The sequence below is a fragment of the Prunus persica genome, chromosome G2, assembly GCF_000346465.2.
Source record: "Prunus persica cultivar Lovell chromosome G2, Prunus_persica_NCBIv2, whole genome shotgun sequence".
NCBI lineage: Eukaryota > Viridiplantae > Streptophyta > Magnoliopsida > Rosales > Rosaceae > Prunus > Prunus persica.
In genome coordinates this window covers 2,535,350-2,546,904 of record NC_034010.1, presented here as the reverse complement: position 1 = coordinate 2,546,904, position 11,555 = coordinate 2,535,350, and the positions used below count along the sequence as shown (strand labels likewise).

Below are 11,555 nucleotides of genomic sequence, written 5' to 3'. Positions count from 1 at the left end.
AAGTTTAATTGACAATTTTTTTAAAGTATTAATAAATCATAAAAGAAAAGAAAATATTAAATAATTTTAATTGATGTGGCTATCCACCTCATCTGCCACATAAAGTGGTATGGAAATGTGGTATACAAATGGGGTAAAAGTAGCATTATTCTTCTTTAAAATATACATATATTTTCTTTAAGTTTTATAACAGAAAGTAAGAAGGAGAATTTGAAAGAAAGAAAAAAAAAAGGGGGACAGGGTACTGTCCACACACTTTCTTTTTATTCTGGTTCTGCTCCTTTTCTCTGTCATATTCCTATCACCATACCCGTTCATCATCATCTTCTTCCTCTTTAGAAAACCCAAACTCGTAGATGCTATTCATCACTCTAGAAGTCCGACTTCAAAAGCTCAAATCAGAAAACTTCCTTCATCCAAGTTGTTCGTCTGCTCGAATACTATAACATATCCAAAAATGATCATCATCAGATCGGTCTAGCAACCTCGAACCGGCTATGACATTTCTGTGTTCATCCATGGCTGGTGAGTTTCTGCAGCTCGGTTTTCATTTCAACAGTTTTCTTTAATCTCCAATGCTCGTTTGACAAAAGGTCCTTCTCTAAGGTTGTTCCTCAGTTTGAGAACTATGACATATCCAAATATGAGAGCAATCCAATTACTCTAGCTATGTCTGTGGTAAGCATGTTCGTCACTTCCTCGGATTCTGCTGTTATCACTGTACAGTACCTTATTCACTCTTGTATGTCACTTTTCCTTTGCTCAGAGGACAATACTTCCTTCATGAAGGATGTTTAGAATTCTTTTCTCTACAACATATCCAAAAATAGTGGCAGTCCAACAAGAGTAGCTTTCTCGGCAGTGGTACACCTTAAACAAGCTTATGTTAATTTTCAAGTGTTGTTTGAGTTGGTTATTTCTCTTTGGGAGCTTCACCCAGGATTTCGGACCAATATTAAGGTAAAGTTTTAAGATGCTTTGATTTTTGGAAACTTGTGTATGAGTTGTTGGCCGAAGCCGGTTTTGAAAATGGAAGAACCAAAAGATAATTTAAAATAAGTATAACTGCCAAAGTGAAAATAAAGGAAAATGTAAGACCAATGTGAAATTATGGATAAGTCTGAAGACTGAAATGAAAAAGTATAGGGGCCAAAGTGAAAATAAAGGAAAGTATAAGGACAAAAGTGAAATTATTGACAAGTACGAGGACTAAAGTGCAATTAAAGCTAGTTATAACTACTGAATTGCAAATAAGGATTCTTAGTAACATTTTTTAAACGTTGAACTAGGATTCAGTTACCCAAGCAAGAACAATTTGAGTTCAAAGATGCAGAATGCAAGTGAGGCATCAGCTTTGGATTTCATGTAGGAGAACTTACTTTGAACTTGTATTTTTGTGTATGAATGACATAGCATATATTGTTGTGTGCGTTTGTGATCACCTAATTAACACTTTAGTTTTCTTTATTTTCTTTACTATTTAATTTTTTTTGTTGGGTGAGCAAAACACAAGTGGTTCCTTTACACCTTAGTAGGAAAACTCTTGTTCCTAACTTTTGCAATATTCTTTCTTTATTTTGGGAATTAAGGGCCTGTTTCTTTACTTTCTCCGGTTCCATTGCAATATTCTTTCTATTTCTCTCATCTTACAACACAAATATATATACATCGATCTTTATTTCTGGCTTTATTTCTCCAGTCTTCGTAGGTAGTTGTTGTATGGCGCTAGTAGAATACTGAGCATTCGAAATGCGGTGCTAATTTGCTGCTAACTCCAGGTTTGTTTTTTTAGAAATTTTAAATTTCAGTTACTGACTACCTCTTGGCATGCGTTTACGCACTGGCCAGTTGATTTTTTTTTATTTTTTATTTTTATAATAAACCGTGGGGGAGAAATCAAACAGTGCTCGTCTGACATTGATTATTTTGATAAAAATTACTTTCTTTGACAACAAAGCGTTAGAGTAAATATACATTTATATATAAAAACAAAAGAAGAAATATGAAAGAAAAATGGAAATAGTTTAAACTGCTAGTTAATGGGCTCGAATTAGTTTTAATTTTTTATTATTTAAAGATTAGGTGTGTACTAATTTGCCTTTCAAATATTAAATTGTTGTTGTTCAGCAAACTAGTTAACCATGGGTATTTGAGGTTTTTTCTTATTTATAAATGTTTCACCATTTATGGTCTGTGCCTTTATATATATATATATATATATATATATATATAGATTTCATTTTACGATTATACATCCATTTTATTAGATTGTTTTCTTAAATAAACTTTTAAAGCGAGGAAACTGTTGAAGTGAGCTCCAGTGGTGAGATAATGCGAGGTATTGGGTTAGGATGAGGATATGTGTAGTGTTCAATCAGTCAAACAATATGGGTAGAATATTTTTCATGTTGTATTTCATTCCGCAAAAAAATGTATTTATAGTACAAGGATGTAATCCTAGTAGGGTCAAACTAGGAAACAAGATAAAATCATAATTACACAATATCTGTACAAAAGGAAAGAAATATAATCATAATAAACTAGGAAATAAATATCCTAATTAAGCTAGGATTTCGCTAACACTCCCCCTTTAGTTGGAGTAAAGATGTCACACGTGCCCAACTTGTCAAGCGAGTTGAGAAATACTGTAGTGGACACAACTTTCGTAAGAATATCTGCCAGTTAATACTCAGATGATATAAATGGAAAAGAAACAATTTCAGCATCCAACTTCTTTTTAACAAAATGTCGATCAACCTCCACGTGCATTTTATGATCATGTTGCATAGGGTTATGCACAATTGCAATTGCAGCTTTATTATCACAATACAAAGCCATGGGTCTCTAGGGTCCATACCCAAGATCTCTCAACAATCTTCTCAACCATAGTAACTCGCACACACCTTGACCTATCCCACGGTACTCGGCCTCTCCACTAGACCTAGACACCACTTTTTGCTTTTTACTCCTCCAAGTAATAAGATTACTACCAACAAATGTGAAATACCCAAACGTAGAACGTCTATCAGTGAATTGAACCAGCCCAATCAGTATCCGTATACCCTTCCACATCTGTATGACCATACTTGCAAAACATTAACCCCTTTTCAGGAGTTACTTTCAAATACCTCAAAATGCGCATCACAGCACTCATATGATCTTCACTAGGAGAATGCATAAACTGACTCACTACACTCATTGCATATGCAATATCAGGATGTGTATGAAATAAATAAATCAATTTATCCACAAGCCGTTGATAACGCTCTTTATCTGTAGAGATAAATAAACCGACTCACTACCTCATTTTTCGATCCCGGCCAGCCCAAGATTTCGTGTCGTGCCGAGCATGGCCTATTAATATTCGTGCTCGTGCTGTGCCGTGCCTCATTTAAATGGGCTTGATCATGATACAACCTCAATTTATGATTCTATTCACTAGGGGTATCAATTGGTTTACAATCTAAGATTCTAGTCTCTGCAAGTAAATCCAAAATATACTTTCTTTGAGACAGAAAAATACTATGTTTAGATCTGACAACTTCAATTCCAAGAAAGTACTTCAAATCACCCAATGACTTCATCCCAAATTCAGAAGCCAGATACTTCTGAAGATTTTGCATTTCTGCCTGATCTTCTCCAATCATGATCATATCATCAACAAATAATTAAAGCTGTCAATTTACCTTTATGAGGCTTTAGCAACAAAGTATGGATTACTCTGCACATACCCAAATTTCTTCATAGATGCAGCAAATCTCCTAAACCACGCTTTTAAAGACTGCTTCAGTCCATATAAAGACTTTCGCACTTTACATGCAACACCCTCCTTAGAGGTTACATGAATACTATGAGGGAGATCCATGTAAATCTCCTCCTTGAGATCACCGTGTAGAAATGCATTTTTGACATTGAATTGTAATAAGAGCCAATCGGGTGTTAGCGGCCAAGGACAATAGTACACGCACAGTATTGAGCTTTGCCACTGGAGCAAAGGTCTCCAAATCATCCACTCCATAAGTCTGAGTATAACCCTTTGCTACCAATCTAGCCTTGTAATGGTCAATGGAACCATCAGCTTTATGCTTCAAAGTAAACACCCATCTGCATCCAACAGCTTTTTTCCCTTGTGGCAAAGGAATTAAATTCCATGTTTTATTCTTGTTCAAGGAATCCATTTCAACATTCCTGGCATCCATCCATTTGGGGTTAGATAAAGCATCCTGCAACTTAGTTGGCACATATACACTAGATAACTGACACAAATATGATGCATATGACCTAGACAAACGATGAGTTGACACATAATGACTAATGGGATATTTAGACTTGGCATGTATATAAGAAGAATATTGTACTTTAGGTTTCCCACGAGTGGTTCGTGAGGGTAACTGCTGATAAGTTGACACAGATAGATCATTAGAAATTACCTCACTTAATTCAGTATCACGAGTAGATTGGGGCACTAGTAGGGCATAGGGAGGTATTGCACCAAACTCTTCCATACAAGAATCACTGTCATTATTTTCAGATACAGACGTCTAGTCACTTGCTTCAGTGTGATGGGTCGTTTCGACACCGAGAGCACCTGCTTCATCTCCAGATATAGGGGGCCGGTCGAGTTCCAAAGGGTGATCAGTCGTTTCGACACCGAGAGCACCTGCTTCATCTCCAGATATAGGGGACCGGTCGAGTTCCAAAGGGTGATCAGTCGTTTCTTCATAAAGACCACAAGTTTCATATTCAGATATGGGCGACCGGTCACTTGCTTTAGTGTGATAGGTCATTTCTTTCCCTAGAGCAGTATCTTCAAACACATCATTCTCCAATATAAAACTCTCCAATTCACTCCTCTTCTCCCCCTAAATTGGAGAGGAGGGAGAGACATTATAGGGCACTTATTCATGGAAAGTCACGTCCAAAGTAACATACACTTTCTGGGTAGGTGGATGATAGCACTTATAACCCTTATGAGTAGAAGAGTAACCAATAAATACACATCACAGAGCACAAGGATCAAGTTTACTCTGTTTGATAAGAGTAGACATGAACATAGCAACGCACCTAAAAACTTTAGGGGGCAACTTGGAGACTGAGACAGGGGAAAACATGGTCACCAAACACATTATGTGAAGTCTTGAAATCAAGAACCCGACTATGAGTACAATAAATCAAATAGGCAGCAAACAAAACAGCATGCCTCCAAAGATAATAGAACGAGCAACTTCAAGTAACTGACAATTCTTCCGTTCTGACACACTATTCTGCTGAGGAGTAAATTGGGTTGTCGTTTGGTGAATAATACCTTGAGCACGGAAGAAAGATGCCAAAGTGTTATTCATATATTCGCTTTCGTTATTAGTCCGGAATTTGACCCGAGCATGAAACTGAGTAGATACCATAATACAGAACTCTGGAAGGATGGAAGCAAGAAACAAGTGAGTTGGGTACAATCATTAATAAATGTGACGAACCAATGAAATTCGTTCGAAATAACGTGAGCTGGACCCCACACATCAGAATGCACTAAATCAAAAGGCTTTCCAGCTTTGCTGTCACTCAAAAGAAACACAGTGCAATGACTCTTGGACAAAATACATGTCTCACACTTAAAACTGGACTTATCACAAGAGCAGAATAAAGATGGAAACATACGCTTAAGGTAGCCAAATTACGGGTGTCCCAAGCGACGATGCCATAACCAAATTTTCTGCTTGTCTTTGACACTGCAACTTTGAACAGTATTAACAACATGATCACGAACTGGTACAGAAGGCAATGTCAAATAATATAACCCCCTATCCGTTTACCATGCCCAATTGTCTTATGAGTCTTGAGATCTTGAAAAAAGCAATGTGTAGAATAGAAAGTAGCAGAAACATTAAGTGTATCAAGTAATCGACCAACAAATAACAAGTTACAATGGATATTGGGAACTAGTAACGCACAAGACAAGGACAAAGTAGGAGTGAGAGAGATTGTGCCCTCACCAGTAATTGGAGAGGGCAAGCCATTAGCACTAGATATGTATGGGTCACAGGTGTTACTAGACAACTCATCAAAAAATTTAGCATCATAAGTCATATGATCAGAAGCACCAGTGTCAATTATCCAAGTATTGAAGCCAGTACCTGGAATAGAATCATAAACACACAAATTTGCAGAGGCAGCAGCAACAGCACTAATAATGGAGTTATCACCCATGATTGCAGCAGAAACTCAACAGATCACGGCAGAGTATACAACGGAACACAGCAGAGGCACAAATACGGCAGATGCACGAAGATAGGCACGAATACAACAGAGAACACAGTGAAACACAGTAAAGTCACAAATACGGCAGATGCACGAAGACAGGAATGACACGAACACAATAGAGGCATGCACACTACAACACAACACACAAACCCAAGATGGCACACAAGGCACAGGTAGAGAAAAAAAATATGGGGATAGAACACGGGTGGGCACAACACACAGGTCACTAGAAAACCTGGCTCTGATGCCAAGTCAAACAATATGGGTAGAATATTTTTCAGGTTGTATTTCATTCTCCAAAAGAAGATATTTATAGTACAAGGATGTAACCCTAGTAGGGTCAAACTAGGAAACAAGATAAAATCTTAGTTACACAATATCTGTACAAAAGGAAAGAAATATAATCCTAATAAACTAGGAAATAAATATCCTAATTAAGCTAGGATCTCGCTAACACAATCACCTCCAACATAACGAGAAAAATAATGATAAAAAAAAGGAAGGACGTTTTATAAAATTTTGAATGTTTCACCAAAAAAATGGGTTACTTTTAAGATAGTATCCTATTTTCAATTTTGATAGTACTCCCAGTTTTTGAAATTGTCCAACCGACACTCTAAGACCTTGTTGTTAGTGGACTACGCAACTATCACACATAAGCTACACAAAGATAAAGCACACATAAGCCAAAAAGTAAACACGCACACAAAGAACATAAGAATTTTTAGAGGTTTAACGTTGTGCCTACATCTTCTTGGTGATCTCCTAGAAATTCACTAATATGAAAGAACTCATTTGGTTACAATGAAGAATCCCCTTTGATCTCTAACAAACCCTAGCTCTCTTTTCTCTCACCCATCACTCAAACCCAACCTGATGCCTTAGCTTTTTCACATTACAATGACCTACCGGTAAAGTGCCTATTTATATGTCACAGGGTTGTAATACAATTATACAAGAAATATGAAACTTAAGGACCCCAAAACTAGGAGAAAATATGTCCAGATTCGCCTGCGCTTGGAGGAAAACCTTCCCGCTACCACTCCAATGCATGCAGATTCCGCTCCAGCGCCAGAGCCCAGTCAATACGTCTTCTGTAATGACCCAAACCTAAAATTCATATTTAATTAGTAATTTATTATGAGGAAAGACAATTTTGCCCTTGGAATAATTTCTTAACGAAAAGTTGACTTTTTGACTTGAAGTTGTATTCCGTAGTCCCAGACGACCTGAAGTAACTTTTTATGGCGAACGTAGAGTGCTTCCATCTTGCCTCATTTCAGCTATGACTGCAAAACGGTTGCTCAGAAAAGGGTGCTTAGGATATATAGCACATGTAATTGATACCAGAGATAATGGGCTGAGATTGGAAGATATTCCAGTCGTACAGGAATTTCCATATGTATTCCCCGAGGATCTTCCTAGATTACCTCCTCATCGGGAGATCGAGTTCATTATTGAGCTCGCTCCAAGAACGAATCCTATTTCTCAGGCACCGTACAGAATGGCACCAGCAGAGTTGAGGGAGTTAAAGACTCAGTTGCAGGAGCTGGTAGATAAGGGTTTCATCCGACCTAGTTTTTCTCCATGGGGTGCTCCAGTGTTATTTGTTAAGAAGAAGGATGGCACCATGAGGTTATGCATTGACTACTGGCAGCTGAACAAGATCACAGTGCGGAATAGATATCCCTTGCCTCGCATTGATGACTTGTTTGATCAGCTGAAGGGTGCCAAGGTATTTTCTAAAATTGATTTGAGATCTGGATATCATCAGTTACGGGTTAGAGAAGAGGACGTGCCTAAAATAGTGTTTCGAACGAGGTATGGGCACTATGAGTTCCTGGTGATGCCATTTGGATTAACTAATGCGCCAGAGTGTTTCGACGTTACTTAGATCGCTTCGTGATTGTGTTCATAGATGACATTCTGGTGTATTCTAAGAGTCAGAAGGCACATATGAAGCATTTAAACATTGTGTTGAAGACTCTGAGAAGGAGGCAACTTTATGATGGAGTGCGGGTAATTGTGGATCGACTCACCAAGTCCGCTCATTTTCTACCTGTGAGAGCAAATTATAGTTTGAACAAACTGGCTAAGATTTTCATAAATGAGATAGTGAGACTTCATGGAGTACCAATATCCATTGTTTCAGATCGAGACCCACGGTTTACATCCCATTTTTGGACAAAGTTAAATGAAGCCTTTGGAACCCAATTGCAGTTCAGTACTGCATTTCACCCCCATACAGATGGTCAGTCTGAGAGGACAATTCAGACATTGGAAGGTATGTTGAGAGCGTGTGCACTTCAATTTCGGGGTGATTGGGATGAGAAGCCACCACTTATGGAGTTTGCGTACAATAATAGTTAATCCTTTTACAAAACAAAAATCCTACAATAATAGTTATTCTCTTTATTTCTGAAATCAATGCACGTATATAATTATACAGGTATATAAACCAATCATATTCATGGTCAACATTCAGTTCTTAAAGCATTGAAAACAGTTTAAAACTACCGCCTAGGTGTACCCTTTATTTCCGTCAATTCCTTATATCTGTCAGTTCCTTACATCACCATGGGTGACACATACTCACAGTTCTCAGTGACACGAGGTCAATCCGAGCCTCAACTCGCAAGATTCAAGAGAGCGTAGTCCACCTTTATCCGCATTACTCGCTCCACACGAGTTCGAGTACCAAGGAACTCGTGGGGCAACTGTCAAGCATGCTGACAAAATCGAAGGCAACCAATACAATCTGAAGGCAACATTTAATCTCTGGGTACAAGGTGATTTAGAAAAATATAAAATTTCTGAAGAAAACCTGCTGGATAACTGAATTCCTGTAACCTTTAAAATTCTGCTGCCATTTATCTGATAATTAACGAGAATATCTTTTCCTATATTCTTTAAAAGAGATTTCACTCGGCAGCATGCAACATAAAATATTTAACAGAATAAAATAGCTTATAACTGAAACTGAACTGCTTAAATTCATTTATAAAAACAAAGAGTCCACTCACTGGTAATCCGAGCTCGCTAGACCTCTTGAAGGTCCCTCCAGCGGGTCAACTGGTGCCCAGGTGCCTAATTCAATGACCATAATATTCTATTAATACAGTATAGTATTAATTTAAAAACCCTGACCCCCGGCTCCTAAAAGTACGTGCGTAAAATTAAAGTTATCTCTATGCCCATAAAAGCTTTCCTTCTAGTTTATTAGTATCTTGGGACTCAAAAAGCGTTAAAGTCCCAAAATATCAACCCGGGACCCCACGGGTCCATGACCTCACAATATGATCTGGAAGCCGCTAGAATGTCCAATATGTCTAGGACACATGTCCAGAGTGTATTGGTGTTGATCGGACGGTCGGATTGATCACGATCGTGTAATCACATAACTTCTAAACCCTAGCCTTAGGGTTCACGTTTTCGGAGTATCCGGGACTCCGATTCACAATTCGTCGAATCCTACACGATTCTGAAATTATCTAGAGTAACATATCTGAAAAAGATTACGATCCATCAGCTCAACCGTATTGAACCCGGAAATCGCACAATATGTAAAATTCGTTCGAGGCTCAAACGGTATCCAAATTGAGATCCGCAAATTCCTACGCGCTCGTGACAACCTAAGGATCACATCAAGACACAGTGCCACTACACTACCCTCACACACGCGCCGCCGCACGCTCTGGCAGCGATGGGTGTCCAAAGCGATTACGCATCACCGGAAAATCTCAAAACCACGGCTCCAAACTCCTACCCTAGGTATAACACCATATTTGGATCCACTTTTGTTCTTGGACCTACCTCAAAAAATGACCGGAAGTGGCCGACACGGAGCCGAATTCCAATTTGAAAACCGAGCTAGTTACGTCAAAATCGATGCAAACCTATCCACCATCAGCTAGAGCATAGAAAATAGTAGAAATCGAGACCCACGGTTCTGTCAAATCGCTCGTTTTTCTGCAGTTTTCGACCCAGGCCTGGCGGTTCCACGGGCGGAGAGTGATCGGAAAGGGGAAGAGGAGGTGGCGGCTTTTCGAACGAGTCCGATCTTGTGGCAAACGGCGCCCTGTGGTGGCGACGACCAATCGAAGAAAAAAACTATCGCTGGGGGGGGGGGGGCGACGAGAGAGAGAGAGAGAGTGAGGGTTTTAAAAATCTAATTTTTCCTAATTACCATTTTGCCCCTTGTGATATTTTAACCGTATTTTCTTTGTTAAAACTCGGATTCGAGTCCACTTCGTGTCTTCGAACTCGTTTCGTCGTGCTCTATGCAACGGTGTATGTGAAATTGTCAAATTCCTTTTCGGTCAAAAAGTCAACTTTTCGTTAAGAAATTATTCCAAAGGCAAAATTGTCTTCCCTCATAATAAATTACTAATTAAATATGAATTTCAGGTTTGGGTCATTACAACCTACCTCCCTTATAAAAATTTCGTCTTCGAAATATATGCACCTGTCACTCGAAGAGGTGAAGGTACTGCTACCGCATTTGGTCTTCGGGTTCCCATGTAGCCTCTTCCACAGTATGACTCCTACATTAGACCTTCACAAGTGGAATCTCTCTAGATCGCAACACTTGCGTCTTCCAATCCAAAATCTGAACTGGTTACTCCACATAAGTGAAATCCTCCTCCAATTCTACTGGTTGCTCCTCTAACACATGGGAGGGGTCGGAAATATACTTTCAGAGCATGGAGATATGGAAAACATCATGCAAGCGTGCTAGATCAGCAGGCAAGGCAAGCTACTGGACCCACACGCTCTATAATCTCATAGGGTCCAATATAGCGAGGACTTAGTTTTCCCCGCTTCCCAAATCTTACTACAACTTTCCAAGGAGATAATTTTAAAAATACCCAGTCTCCAACTTCGAACTGAAGATCTTTTCTTCTATTATCCGCATAACTCTTTTGTCGGTCCTGGGCTGTCTTGAGTCGTTCTCTAATTATCTACACTTGTTACTTTGTCAGTTCAACATCCTCCGAGACTACCAATCTCTGTTCACCCACTTCATCCCAATAGAACTCCGAGACACGCACAAGGTCCCGCTCGGATTCCAAAGCGGAATTTGGATCGGGTCCTGTCATCTTCGACTCGTCTTCAATCCTTCTGCATCTTTAAGTGAGCCAACATCAATAATCTCGACCTTGATGAGCCTCAAACGCCTTGTGAAAATCATTGACCTTTAGAACTTCTTCAAACTCTTGGAAACCACTCTAGTAATTCCCAAGAGCTCCACCTCAATCGTTAGCATGTAAAAAGATTGAGCAAGCTCAAATAGTGTC

At 39.0% G+C, this 11,555-nt stretch overlaps 1 protein-coding gene and 1 long non-coding RNA gene across 2 annotated transcripts; one reads left to right on the top strand and one right to left on the bottom strand.

Moving 5' to 3' along the window:
• LOC109947711 lies at positions 345 to 1,873 on the top strand. The gene is made up of 4 exons (XR_002270513.1): positions 345 to 525; positions 607 to 678; positions 767 to 960; positions 1,700 to 1,873. It is a non-coding gene; the product is annotated as an uncharacterized LOC109947711 (long non-coding RNA).
• Positions 3,026 to 6,204, bottom strand: LOC109947149. Its single transcript, XM_020556660.1, has 8 exons — positions 5,811 to 6,204; positions 5,656 to 5,726; positions 4,589 to 4,862; positions 4,431 to 4,498; positions 3,969 to 4,256; positions 3,721 to 3,877; positions 3,524 to 3,634; positions 3,026 to 3,189 (listed from the first exon to the last, which is right to left on the bottom strand). Exons 1-8 carry the CDS (start codon positions 6,202 to 6,204, stop codon positions 3,026 to 3,028), a joined length of 1,527 nt encoding a protein of 508 aa, XP_020412249.1.